The sequence below is a fragment of the Orbicella franksi genome, chromosome 8, assembly GCF_964199315.1.
Source record: "Orbicella franksi chromosome 8, jaOrbFran1.1, whole genome shotgun sequence".
Taxonomy (NCBI): Eukaryota; Metazoa; Cnidaria; class Anthozoa; order Scleractinia; family Merulinidae; genus Orbicella; species Orbicella franksi.
In genome coordinates, this window is record NC_138152.1 from 24687109 (window position 1) to 24702243 (window position 15135).

General features: G+C 39.2%; 1 protein-coding gene and 1 pseudogene across 2 annotated transcripts in view; both read right to left on the minus strand.

The window, feature by feature from the left end:
* Window positions 1-4985: 4985 nt before the first annotated feature.
* Window positions 4986-15135, minus strand: part of LOC145495822 (protein argonaute-2-like) — a 34278-nt gene continuing 24128 nt past the window's right edge. The window contains exons 10-13 of one of the 2 annotated variants that reach the window (XM_081475407.1): window positions 14840-15135; window positions 13658-14449; window positions 5279-5455; window positions 4986-5174 (exon numbers count right to left, since the gene is read on the minus strand). The exon at window positions 14840-15135 is cut by the window's right edge and continues 58 nt beyond it. In XM_081475407.1, the coding sequence (XP_081331533.1) occupies window positions 5049-5174; window positions 5279-5455; window positions 13658-14449; window positions 14840-15135 (1391 nt within the window). In that variant the 3' untranslated portion in view covers window positions 4986-5048. Of the gene's footprint in view, window positions 5175-5278; window positions 5456-12243; window positions 12590-12688; window positions 12880-13657; window positions 14450-14839 lie in introns of those variants that run through there. The other variant, XM_081475408.1, reaches the window with a different exon arrangement.
* Window positions 6315-11034, minus strand: LOC145495728 (protein argonaute-2-like; annotated as a pseudogene).

Genomic DNA, 15135 nt, shown 5'->3' on the forward strand with positions numbered 1-15135 from the left:
AGCCGACAGGAAGAAGAAATCGACGAGCTTTACAAAAATATGGACACGCTTGAACAGTATTCAAGAAAAAAATTCCCTCGAGATTGAGGGCATTCCAGAAAATGTTTGCAACGACAAAGAGGCGGTTTCTGAAAGTCGCAGAAGCCCTGAACGTCAACTTTAAGCGAGAAGATATCGACATCTGTCATAGAATCGAAAGAAAAAAGACGAAGCCTCCCATAGCAATATTTATTAGCTGCAAAGTTAAGAGGGTACCCCACAAGCAATGAGTTCAACTAAAGAATGTCAGTTTCTCGCAGTTCTTCCCGAGCGCATCTGCAGTGGCGCCGGAGGAAAAAGAGCAAATCTTCATCTTTACTTTATATCTTTGCATGAAGTATCTTTTATTTCCAAAAAGTAACAAAGAACGGCAAGGCTAGCCTAGCTAAAATCAACGTATGCGTTCTGTCTACCTTCCTGATACAGTTTTCCATCAAAATGGTTCTTCATATATTTCCTTCTATATTCATTTTTTGGTGTTCATTTCTTAATATATTTTTAATTAGTCCACTCCTGGTTGAATATTTTTTTAATCCTAAAAATACGTCGACCAATCAGAGCGAACCTTGTAAGAGCTGCGTACCACCTCCATTTCCGTCCCACCGACTTCAAAGTTGGTCTTACAGGCCAAAGAAGGGACCTTAAATAAAGTTCAATTCCCTCTATACTTGACTGGGCACCAGAAAAGGTAAGCCTGAGAGAAGAACGTTTAAAAATACGGGCTGAAAATATTTCTCGTGCTCACACAGAGGAAGCAAAACATTCAATGAAAAAATTCTACAAGACCGTGATTCGCCGATGCTTTTAATGTAGTCGCTTCTAGATTGCAAAATAGTGAAGTTCGCTGGTCCTCCAAACCTTGGAGAATTTGTGGAGAACTTGAAAACTGAGGTTTAGCGTTTGAAAGAAGAACTTTCTAAGGCAACGGAGAAAGAATACATTTTTAGGTTTGGGCTCGAAAGGTTTAGCACAAGCCCTAAAGATATAAATTTCTACACTGGGTTCCCTGACTACGAGACACTTGTGGCATTTTGGCAGTACATTGAACCCAATGCAGCGAACTTGACTTATTCAGTATCAGTGCAAGGGATGCTTCTGGCCTTGTTTCAAATGTTCCATTTCCATGTTTCAATGCAACTGGGAAGAAATTCCCGGGTAAAGGAGTTGGTGCCCAACGTACTCTGCAGCCTATAGATGAATTTTGGCTCTTCCTAACTCGAGTTAGGTTGGGTCTTTTTGAACGTGACTTAGAATTCAGGTTTAACATTTCTACATCCACAGTATCTGATATTGTAAATACATGGAGTAATTACTTGTTTGTAATCCTCGGCAGTTTACCAAAAGTTTGGCCCTATAAAGATGTTATAAAGCAACACCTTCCCAAGGTCTTGGAAGGAAGGTTTGAAAATATTAGGTGTATAATTGATTGTACTGAGGTTAAGTGTGAGAAACCTCAGGACCCTTAAAAGCAGTCGATACAGCAATCATTTTATTTGCTCAAATTAATGTCATCGCTATCAGAGCTATTTTTCTTCACGATTGAACAGTGTATTGATGGTTTAGTCTTCTAGTGCTCATTTTAGCATAACTTCAAATAAACTTGACATACCATTATCAAACTTGGCAAGTGGATAAAGGACAAAGTCCAGATTTTTTGACAAAAAAAGTGGCATTGTCATTGTCGATGACGTCGAACCATACTCTTAATTTAAAGTTTGGAAATTCTAACATTGTTTTAACGCTTTTAAAAGAGGGCAATGAGAGAAGTTGAAAACTGAAAACCGTTTTTTAATTAATATCTGAAATATTAAAGGAGATATGACAATTTGAACTTCAAGGAATGCTCATTCAGTAAAGCAGTGATCCCCCTGAGATAAAATTTTCGAATGAAAGTTCTTTTTCGTGTTTGTAACTCCACTTATATTGCAGGCTGATTGCTTGTGATGAAAAGAACGGGTATAGCTAAAAAAATCCAAATTGAAGTTATTCATGCGTTTATAAGCAACCAAAAACTATTGTGTGACGTCACAAAAAGTTACGCCATCGATTATTTAAGAGAATAAATTATCGTTCTAAAGGCGAAAACAAAAAATCTAAAACGATGATTGTTTGGTACACCAAGATCTTCATTTTATCGAATTCGTAGCATTTTTCAACGAAAACTGAAGAAAGTAAACCAAGAGGGTTAAATTTAAGGAAAAAGTATAGTTCGGGGGGGACACTGAAATTAATTTAAATTGTTATAATTCATAAAATATTTGTCATGTTGACAAACGGTTTTCAGTACATTGTTCTCCTAGTCGTGCTCTATCTTTGATGTGGTTTGTAGTATGAAATTATAAACGTCATATATCACGTGTTGTTGACATCATTAATTATGACGTCATAATTTGTTTACATTTTGTCAGTTTTTCCCAACTAAAATGATCAAGACAGTAATCCAAGGATATAAGCAAAGTTTAACGAAAAACGAAGCAAAATTGGTGTACTTGCACCTGTTTACCGCTGGGAGGGGGTTAAATCCGCGCTGTGATGCAAAGAACCCAGCAATTCTCAGAATTTTTCTTTGTTACCGAAAGAACCCAACTCGTTAGAATTTCACGGAATTTGGCTACAAAATACTTTTCGAAATAAGTAACTGGCGTATTGAAAAACATTTAAATTTAGCAAAGGAAATTCTAGATACTCCAGTTACCCTTCAACAAGGCACGAGTAAAAATCTCTCTGTTGAACTACCATTAAAGTAGTGTTAATTTGTGAGCATTGTTACAAGCTTGTTGCATGTAAATGATGAAGAAAACCTAATGACTAGATTTTCCGCAAATAAACAAATCCGATTATAAAGGCCTGTTTATAATCCTAAATGTTGCCATAGTAACGGCACAAACGTCGGCTTTACTTTTAGAAGACCAAAAATTGTGTTGTTAACTTGCATGTTGCCATATTTGGCGACCAAAGGATCAAGGGTTTTAGAGAAAAAGGGGAATGAAACACAGGTATCAAAAACTGTGTTCGACCACCTTAAAAATTATTCCACGAGCGCGCGTTGGATATGGGATGGTAGATAGCCGACGAAGCGCGTTGCGCCGAGTTTGCTATCATCATCTCATACTCAACAAGCGCAAGTAGAACAATCGTTTTATTAAAAACGCCCCCAAAATATACAAAAAAAAACTAACATAAAAATGAAAACGCCCCAAAAAATCAAGCATACGCTTACCATAGTTGTAGAGCATGGTATAATGGCTCATAACCAATGATGGCTAACCCAATGAAAACTCTCGAATTGCATCATCCAATGATGTAGTTTTTAGTAATTATTAATAGCCAAGGTCTTCTCGTGCATCATATTCTAAATTCCATGCCTAAAATTTCTCAACAACCTAATCATTCACGAAGCGAAACAATATTTCTATGCAAAATAAATATTTCCTTGTTGACTCTCAACAGCAATCATATAATCTAAATGTATCCTTAATTCACTATAAATATTAGAGACAATTGTATTCTTTATGACAGTTTATCCTGGGAGAAACTCGAATCTACATATTAACTTATTTGCTAAACAAAACAAACACTATCACGGACCACAACATTTTGTAGAATCGCTACTGTTAAAATGACCCTGAAGCACTCTTATCTGATACGAATTTGTATCTTTTTAAAAAGCTTTTACAAAATATAAAAAAAATGTTCAGACTCAGACGTAACCCTGACTCGTGCCCAGGCTCTATTTAAACGCAAAATGCAACTGAACTCGCTCCAGGCGCCCATGGCTACGTCAGCTACAGTTTTCCAACCTGACAAACAGACATTGCTTACGAGTCAGTTTGCAAGCAGTAATTATAAGATATGCGGGTGAACATTAATTCTACTTTTCTTATGAAAATAATTAACCCGGTTTTCCTAATCAGGATTGATGTTAAATACTAGTATAATTTTACAAGTTTTCACTGGCGACTTCTTGCATTTGTACTACTGATTTTATGCTGGCTAAACTCAATTTTGGGCTGAAAATTAGCAGATAAATTCCAGTTTACACAATAGGAAATTGCCGTTTAATGCCGGGTTAGTAAAAGTCGCATTTCGAACAACTGTGCCATCAGTACTCAGAAGAAACGATGTTCACGAAGCTGTCTTGCATTCCGTGATGCATCCATCTCTAAACTAATCTAAAGTCCTCTTTTAGTTAATATATATTAATGAATTAGAACTATGTAAACTAATGTTCGTACTTACAACCTGAATACAATTACATAACGCTTCGTTTTCCACTGTAAGTCTGACAAAAACGCAACAGCACTATCAAAAAAATCCCAGCTCCTTCTCCGGGTACCGGACACTGGCACAAATCAGATCATATTGTTTAACCATTGCTTGGGAGTCTTGTATTTTGGTGCAGTATTGTCTCTCGTCTTCTGTTTCCATTATTTTAGTATTCTATTATTTTACATTGTAAAAATCGGGAAATGTCTTCCTATAAACAGTCGCTACTGATCTCTTTATCGAAGCATTTACATTTTAATGTACTATTATTTTAAGGTCATATTTCCCTTGTAGGGAAAAGGACAATGATGATGATGATGATGATGACGATGATGAGGATTTCATGATGACAACGACGATGATGATGACGATAATGTTCATGTATTATTACCTGTCTATTTTTCCATCTTTTCATCTTTTCTCTATTCCTGATATTTCAAGTTACATTTATTTACACAGAATTATCCGGCTGAATCTTTACGTAAAATACATCGCTCCTTTCATTCTGTCGCTGACATCTACATCTACATCTACATTTATTTAGTTGATAAAGTCCCGCAAGACATTACATCAACTGTACCAAACATATATGCACATATGCATAAGCTAGATAAAAAGGATAATTAAAAAATAATTCTTAAGTACAATTTACTTTACTCATTTCACGTGTTTTCCTAAATTTAACTTAAAATCAGATAATGACTTGCAATTTACTAAGTCAGCGGGCAGTAGGTTCCACTCTGTTATTGATCTAGGAAAAAAAGAAAACTTAAAAACGTCCTTAGATACTTTTGGCATCCTATACTTAAAAGCATGGCTGTTGCCTCCACACTCTTGCAGACTTCTCCAAATCTACAGTATCGCCGCCCCTAAAAAGTTGAACACGACAACCATTAAAACAAACAAACAAACAAACAAGGCCACGAGAGTAGAAAACTTGCCGAAAATCTTGCCACAAAAAAAAAAAAAAAACCTGGTGTCTAGCTCGGAATGCTACCAAATGTGCATAATAGGCAGGGGCTGGCATCGAGACACTGCGAGTGCACCGTGCATATACGTGACATAGCTGATAAGTGAGCTGTTGAAGACCGTCTGCTGTGAAGGCGTTATCGTCGTACAAAACGTGATAGTGTGTGGGTCGGCTTGTTCCCTGAGGAGAAACCAATAACCTTCACGGTAAAATTACAGCCTGAAAGTCTGAGCAAGGTAAATACCTGGTCTAAAACAAAGATTACAGTTAGGTAATGCATAAGCTAATGTCTAACAAAAATGATGATGATAATGATAATGATGATGATGATGACGATGATGATGATGATAATAAAATTTTAATAATCAAACATTTTAGCAGAGCTGATGTGGTCGTATAAAATAAAAATTCCTAACTAATTACAATTCCTAACTAATTACAATTTAAAATAAAACTATTTAAAAAAAATATAAAAAATATATAAGAGGAGAAGGACTGTGGGAGGAGAGGGAAATTATCTTAAAAGTTTAATTAAAAAAAAAAAAGGAAGAAGAAGAACGTTTATATTACCAGTAAACAACTTGGTCAGCAGAAACTAAGTTAATATGTAAAGGCAAGGAAAGGAGGGAATGAACTGATCGGCTGCTTCTAAAAAGATAAGCGGGTGGGATGCGTTTAGAGGGGACAGATAGACAAAGACAGTCAGTCAGTTAGGCAGACAAGCAGAATAGACGCACAGACAGATAGATAGGGAAACGCATAAAAAAGGCATACACAAAAATCAAACAAGAAAGCAGACACAGAAAGACAGACAAACTGATTAGATTACTGGTTGATGAGTGTCAGGGGTCTTTACCAGCAGGTCTAATGTTGCGTTCCTTTAGGATGACCAAGAAAAGGCTTGTGATCCAAGATCACTCGGATCATGGCGCATCAAAGGAACCAAGGAATCATTGTCCAGAGCAAATACACCAGGTCATTTGATACACCATGATCTTAGTGATCCTGGATCACAAATCGATATTTATCCTGATCCAAATCTTCCAAAACGCACGTTACCTAAGATTTTTTTAATTTCATGGTTTATTTGTAATACGCTATTTTACAATAAATTTAAAAAAAAGAAAGTAACTTGTTCATCACAACCCACGGTTAGGCAACTTGGAGTTTCCCACTGAGTTAAAGTAGCAAAAAAAAACTTTTCCAAACGTTACATACAGCCAAAGCTCTCCTTGCGACCAATCTCGTAAGCGACCAGCTCTGGTTACGACCACCTTTGTGAAACCCCGTTTGAACTGTGATTTAAACTTTGTAGTGAAAAGCTGTTGCAAGTGACCGCGCCGTAAGCGATCGCGACCACTCTCTTGGATTACCCAACTGAACTTTTCCTTTGTTTTTAAACTCTTGTAAGCGACCACTCAGAATCTTTTACATATACATCAACACTTTAATAAAAATGCACACTGCGCTGATGGTTATTTTTGTCAAAAAAAAAAAATTGAACGTAAAAATTAGCCGTGTCTATGTCAGATATAAAGACACCCGTTAAACATAAATCTTTTGTTTTATCTTTGCGAATCATTGAGTTTCTGAAGCTCTCGTAAAGTTTCATCCAAAAAATGGCAACATTTCAACACAACATATCCCAACATTCTTCGCCCAGGATTTGCAAGCTCCGGCCAAACGATCGCAACATTTGAACGCAACCTATCGTAACATTGTTGGGTGCAACATGCTGCGCGCGTTTGGCCACCCTGTTGCGACGTGTTGCGACTTGCTGGGTATTGAACATCGAACTAGTGCGCATTCCCGGACGCAACATTGTTGCACGAACCTGGCCAAACGACTAGAACATCATGCTACATCCACAAATGTTGCATGAAAAATTTGACCAGTTTCAAACTTTACCCAACAATACTCAGGACATCGAAACAGGGTGATCAAAAGCGCGCAACATTTTGCTTCCAACAATGTTGCGATATGTTGCGTTGAAATGTTGCGATCGTTTGTCCGGGGCTTACGCCACCACCCTCGATTGTCTTACCACGCGGCCGCTTACGAGAGCTCATTCTTGTAAGCGACCAGCTTTACGTACGACCACTTTTTCGAATTTCGGAGGTGGTCGCTTATGGGTGTGTTATACCACTGTCCACGGTGATGCCTGGAGGTACATTCTGAGCTTTGCCTGAGGCATCTCGTCTGTCTTCACAGAACAATCTTGTGTGATGCCTCTTCTGAACCACAACAAAAGTGATTCTTGGGGGATATTCCTTTTCTAGCATCATACAAGCCTTCTGAACAGCACGCACTTCATGAACCAGAACTTGGTCAAACTGACTCTCGCTGACTCCATCACGGTAGAAAATGATCTTGGACGGCTTACGTTTCCTGTTGGCTTTGTAGAACTCGATAAGAAGCTCTTTCACCATGACTGCCAGATCTTAAATAATTTCCTGAGCACCTCCTGACTTCTCGTGTCTCTGCGCTCGAACCCGTGCGCAGTATTTGGTTGCATCTTTATCCATACTGGCTACAACAGCAGCGATAGATGGAATCCCATTTTCAGTGGGAGAAGGGTGTGTTACATCAGCACCAAAGATGATGACAGGTTATCTAAAGACAGGTGACTTCTCTGACGGATCAATAACTTGACTGATTCCAACTAGTTTGGAGTTTATCTTCAAAGAGATATTGGCACAGATTTCAGGTTTCGCTTGTTGCACAAGTTTTGATTGAACGCACTGGGTTGGAATTCCAATCACATTGTCGCCAATTCGTTTAATCTCTGAGTAAAGATCTTCAGATTTCTCTGGCAAAACAGCCATGATAAGCTGTAGTTCGGGCAGGTCCTCTGCCCATTTGCAAAACAGTCTTTCCACCTAATCAAATGATTAAGTAAAAGCTTCAATCTTTCAGCACTGGTTGGTCGTCAATACCCATCAAGCCACTTATAACTGTTCAGTCCGCCATGTTGGAGGACCCTTTTGATGGCTTCCCTTAGTGTTTTTCCTTCTTGAGGGCAGGCATTGAAAACGGTTTTGCTTTGTTTTGGTTTGTTTTTGTTTCGGTTATATCTGGCTTTTTGCTGAACGTTAGGTTTAAAATGAGGATGCTGGTTTATTTGAAGTGTCTTTTGTCAGTCTTCTCGAATTGACTTTGACAAAAGCCACTGAAAACCTTTGTGCACACTATAACACTTTAAGGAAACAGAATTCTTACGTCATTTTATCTCTCTCATATTTCACAACAGTGGGCTCCTGTCATGTCACGTGACCTCTTAAAGTCAAAATATCTCTTTTGTGAAATGGGAACACTTTTATTATTTCCTTAAACTTTGATGTTAGTTTCATGATTTTAGGGCCATTAGAATTATCGTTTCTGCGCTTGGAAACGTTTATTGGGAGACTGAGTACTGGTAAAAGAAACAGTTTATTTCCAAAGCAATGAAATATTCATTAGTTACCAGGCATAGTTCCTTTGCTGTTGTCATTAGGACTTGTCCTGCACCAGTTCAATTGAAATCTTCTTTTTACAAACTGCGCCCATTCTTGCTTAAAAATTGTCCACGATTTTTTGGCCGTATCAAGTCACGTGGCCTAATTTGCATAAGTTCGACAGGTCAAAAATAATCAGTTTAGGAGATGTATTTGTCTACCAAAAGTTTATATTGTTATGAACAAAGCCTCAGAAGGTAGACCACCCCCTAACTTTTTTGAGGAATATAACTGCTGACCCATGCCTTAATTTACCCGAGTGTACGAGGTTTTTTTAATAGATAAATTCTCGATTTCGGCATTAATAACTTGTGTCATCGATGAGGAGACTATACATCAACTTTCTTTCCCTTGCTTTTCCCGTTAGTTCTGCCCAGCGATTCCTTGCGCTATAACCTTCAGGAAGTTCTCTTCTCCGTGCGTTTCCAGGTCAGTTGTTTCGTCTTTCTCCTATTCTTCCTACTTGCAAACGGCAAGTCCCCTTCCACAATCCTTGTTGGTCCCCGTACATTCCCTGTATTCCCTCCCGCCCTGGAGACTCTCCTCTGTAAATGTAAGGGATGCTTGTCGTCTCGCTTAGAGGTGTAAGTCAAGGATTTTATTCTGACTTCGCGTGCTCAGGACGTAACGCCACTAGTTAGCCGTCACAGGAGTGGATCCAGGATTTCTCTTAGGAGGGGCTGCACCACTAAGGAATGGCGTAACTGACTGGTGAGGTAAACAAAATTTTAAAAGTGAATACGAAGAGGACTTTATCCCAGGGAGGAGTGCGCACCCCCTGCACCTTCCCCCTAATCTCGCCCCTGCGTCAAAGTATCTTCTGGGATGCACTTGTAGATAAAATTAGAAAAGCGCTGTCTTTTCCGTTCGCTGGTTTAACTCATTCGTTACGTTCCTCTAGCGGAGGTCTTTTCCTGAAAAGCGGCCTGCCAAAAAAAAAAATCTTCGGAGGTGGGAATGGGTGAACCACTTCTCGATTTTCCTCGCTCGGTGGAGACATTCGAAGACCCAGACGAAATTAGTAACGGAAGTCTTTTCGATTTAATGTTTCTATCAAGCTCTAGCTAGTTCCGATGAATAATTCCGGTATTTCTCGGTGGCCTTCTACTATACGATCAAACATAGGTATAATGGCTAAAAACCGATTCAGTCAACCAGTCAGAAAGTTAAAAATGCATTAATGCATTATTCATAATTAGTATTGCCCGGACCAAATAAAAGATAACTACAAGTAACCCAGAGCCAACCCTAACCATAACTTTATAGCAAAAACTAACTGTTAAAAAAATCGCGGTTAAAAAAACAGTAGGAACAAAAGGCGCTCTTCGGTGACTAACATGACAAAACAACGCATGTAGTAAAATCTTCTAATTATGCTCATATTATTACATGGTTTGCGTTTCTAGCCGATCTAACGCGAATTCTTATTGACTAAGTGTGGGGCGTAATTCTCCCGTAATGCCCAAGGGCCGATCACGGGCCTGGAAGGTCTGAGCAAAAAGCTATATATTAAACAACGTGCTAACCTTGAACGCTCGGTCCTTTTGCAATATTGACCTCGCTATTGCTCGCTCAATACGGCATGGTTTAAGATCTTCCCGTAAATACCTCACTCTCGGTTAATAAGTAGTTATTAACGATCGAGATGGCCGAGGCTTGCGCTATAACTAATAAGCCTGGTGAGTTTTGGAGGTCTTTCAACTTTGTTTATGACTAGAGACAAAGTCAACGTATTTTGATTCTTATTTCTCTGCTTTTTGTTTTAAAGCTGGAGCCCTATATCGAAATCAAGTTATTTATGTTGGTTTTGAAACGTGATGTTAATTCGTTTTTTGTCGCAGGAACTTACTTTACCGTAGATGTTATCAAGTAATTGTCACTTTCAAACAAGGCCTTACTTACTTATTTAATCTACTGTGGTTGACCAGCCCTCAGCTGCTATGTCCGTTAGGGAAATAGTCATAACCGCTAGGTTTTGCGTACGTGTTCTCCGGTTAGATATATCCACGAGGTTTTCCTCGGTTAGGTCAGTTCAAGTGCAGATTTCATTGCGTCAACTTCTACTCGGCATTAGGCCATAGTTTCTCTATACACTGTTACTCGTCTATTCTATCAAGTCAATTTCAGTGCGTGTGCAAACCAAATTACGTTAGCTTCTATTTTCGTTATTGTATTTCAGTTCGAACCGGCATCGGTTTACATCATACGACTTACGGCTAAGCTTACAGCACGTGGTTTAATTCTACCTTCGTCTTGGCACGTGATTCATTTCATTTGAGTTTGTATGGAACATTGATCTCTGTCAATTAAACTCTGTTTATATCGTAGTCAGAAGTTCTTGCATTTATTTTGTCGAGTTCGTTTTAACACTACGCACTGCTCTACGCATGTGATTACTTGGATTTTTGGCCTGCTATATGCTGTCCTTGTAATTCACAATTTACACATTTAGACATAGTTAACAGAGGGAACCCGCTAAACAAAAAAGAAGCAAACAAGATTTATGGTCTTTGACCCTGCACATCTTCTGTTTTATGCTCATTGACTATGCATGAATTACATAATGTTATGAGAAAATTCGCCGTTCCACAGACAATTCTTTATTATTTGGAAAATTATAGAAAAAACCTAACGGTAGCCTCTTTTCAGTTAACAGCTAGAAATCTTAAGTTATTGTTCTACTTTGTACTTTGCCGATTCTTTGTACACCTGAGCGTGTGCAACGCTGTTTCACTAACTTTCATTTAGAAAACAAGTAGTTCGTTATCGGGTCATTTGAGTTTCTTTTCATTATTAAAATCTACCTTCCGCTCCCTTAGAAACCAGCCAGCTGAACTACTTTTCACTAATGGAGTTTTAATGCTTTCTATTCATAGGATAATTTTTCCTTGCTGTCGGTAACACCAATTCAGAATTTCAAATTCAAGTATCTCACTTTTAATTTCCTAAGTTTGTCTATCTTAATCTCAGCCTGTGTAATTTTAATCCTAGCACTCTATTTTTAATTTTGGAAGCCTCGTGGTGTTGATTAGAATTCGCTATCTTAATTAAGTACTTTCCGCTCGTATTGTATACTTGAAGTTACATTAGCATATTATAAACACTTGACGTGTAAAGGATGATATATAAGCAAGTGCGTTTGTAAAGCTTTTTCGATTACGTCGATTACATCGGCTACATCGTTACGATTTTACAGCGGCTACTCCGCCGAGTATGTCAGTTTCACCCTCAACGTTAGAGTGCAGAATAAACTACTGTTGGACCAAGTTATGTCTCTTCCTTGACGTCCGTATTGAAGACCATTGAAGTAGATCCTCGTGTACCAGGAAATCGTGACGAATTTCCGTTCCCGCAGCCAAGCAGTGCTCTCCAGAGTTAGATTCCCCAGTTGTCAGTTCAAGTGTCCGTTCAGTCCGAAATTTACAGTGTTGCAGGAAAAACTTAATCGTCACAATAGCTTACCGAGAAAACCTTATCGTCACAATAATCGGTATGCTTCTAATGGTCAGTTGTACGAGCACACATAGCAACCTTATGTATTTTGCCAGGTTTTGGGCAGTCAACCCCCAAAATAGCCAACGAAAATATACAACAAAGAGCTATACCAGGTTTGCTAACCATTCCCTCTATTATCTATGATTTAGATAACAACTGAATCTCTGCATCAATATCCTGGGCAGTCTAAATTTAATAACCTTAGCTATAAATAGAGTGGAGTGTTGTCGTGTCGATTCGTTACGTAAAATACATCACTCCTTTCATTTTGTCGCTGACTTGAATGGCTTTTGCAGACTTCTCCAAATCTACAGTATCACCGCTCCTGAAAAGTTAAACACGAGAGGAATTACAAAACAAACAAACTAGGCCACGAAGAGGTACGTAGAGAATTTGATAAAAAATCTTGCCTCAAAAGACCTACCTCCCATTGGTCACGTGGTGTCTGGCTCGGAACGCCACCAAATGTACATAATAGGCAGGGGCTGGCATGGAGACACTACGAGTGCACCGTGCATATACGTGACACAGCTGATAAGTGAGCTGTTGAAGTGCGTCTGCTGTGAAGGCGTTGTCGTCGTACAAGACGTGATAGTGTGTGGGTCGGCTTGTTCCCTGAGGAGAAATCAGTAACCTTCATGGTAAAACTATTTTACAGTTTGCGAATCTGACGGAACAGTGTTGGGATTACCTCCGATTAAATACATTGTCGTAAACGAAGATTACAGTCATGTAATAAAGCTTGATGTTTAACACACATAATAATAAGAAAACAGGTGCGGGAATAACGGGAACAATTTGCAAGTTAAAAAAAACAGAATAAATAGATATATAAACAGAGATGAAAAAGAGGGAAATCTAAAGCGACATGCAAGTGAGATGTATATAAAGAACACAGACAGACAGACAGACAGACCGACACTCAGGCAGGCAGGCATACATACACAAACATAAACAAACAAAAAAACAAACAAACACACAGAAAGGAAGACAGACAGACCGGCAGGCGTAATTAATGACTGGTTGCTCAAAGAGTGACAAGGGTCCTCACAAGCAAGTCTAACGGTCCGTTTCTTTGAGATGCTCTAGATCAGAACCTATGATCCAAGATTAAGCTAAGGCCAGCCTAGTCATAGTTCATCGAAGCAACTGATGAATCCTTGCTCACAATAGATTCAGCGGTTCCTTCATCCTGGATCATAATTCTTGATACGGATCAACTGAAAGAAACGTAACCTGAAATTGGCTCAGTAAATGGTTTCTCTAAAAACCTCTGTTACAATAGGAAAAAGAGAGCTATTTGTTCATCACAATCCATTGTAAAGCGAACTAGAGTTTCTCTTTAAGTTACGCTTTCAAGGAACGTTTCCCCATTTAAATAGCATCAACTTACCTGAATTCCAAAATGGCTGCACAGATAGAAGTCAAACTCATATGGGTGTGTTATACCACTGTCCACAGTGGTGCCTGGAGGTACATTCTGAGCTTTGCCTGAGGCATCTCGTTTGTCTTCACAGAATAGTCTTGTGTGATGCCGCTTCTGAACCACAACAAATGTAATTTTTGGGCGATATTCCTTTTCCAGCATCATACAGGCCTCCTGAACAGCACGCACTTCATGAACAAGAACTTGGTCAAACTGACCCTCGCTGACTCCATCACGGTAGAAAATGATCTTGGACGGCTTACGTTTCCTGTTGGCTTTGTAGAACTCGATAAGAAGCTCTTTCACCATGACTGCCAGATCTTTAATAATTTCCTGAGCACCTCCTGACTTCTCGTGTCTCTGCGCTCGAACCCGTGCGCAGTATTTGGTTGCATCTTTATCCATACTGGCTACAACAGCAGCGATAGATGGAATCCCATTTTCAGTGGGAGAAGGGTGTGTTACATCAGCACCAAAGATGATGACAGGTTCTCTAAAGACAGGTGACTTCTCTGACGGATCAATAACTTGATTGATTCCACCTAGTTTGGAGTTTATCTTCAAAGAGATATTGGCACAGACTTGAGGTTTCGCTTGTTGTACAAGTTTCGATTGAACGCACTGGGTTGGAATTCCAATCACATTGTCGCCCACTCGTTTTATCTCTGAGTATAGATCTTTAGATTTCTCTGGCAGAACAGCCATAATAAGCTGTAGTTCGGGAAGGTCTGTTGCCCAATTGCAAAACAGTCTTTCCACCTAATCATATAAAGAAGTAAAATTATGTTTAAATGACCGTTCAATCTTTCAGCACTGGTTGGTCGTCAATTCACTGACAAGCCACTTATGACTTCAAAGGGCGAGTGCACAGTTATCTCAAATGTACAGTCAGCGATGTTGGAGGACCCTTTTGATGACCTCTCTCAGTATTTTGCCTTCTCGAGGGCAGACACTGCCAATTTGTTGTTGTTGTTTTTGCCTAGTTTCGGTGATATCTCGCTTTTTTTCTGAACGTTACATTTGAAAAGAGGCTGCTAATTTAATTTCCGAAGTGTTTTTTGGCATTCTTAGCTTGTCGAATCAACTTTGACAAAAGCCACTGACAACCTTTGTACACACTGTAACACTTTACGGAAACAGAATTCTTACCTCATTTTTATCCCTCGCATATCTCACAACAGTGGGCTCCTCTGTCATTCTCATTCCCTCTCCACTGGACACAGACGCCATTTGCTGACAAAACTTTCTCAGGTGACCTTCATTACACCAACGGAAAGGCGCAAAACAAGCTAAAGCCCAGGTTTGAATGCGAGCTCCCTCATGGAGTGATTTGTTTCGCATGTCCCACGCACCATCCCGTGGAACCAGTGGCTGGTCTTGTGGGCCAAGGTTGAGTCTAGGTGCGGGAAGGACTCGACCATCCACTTTGACCATGTCAGTGCTGA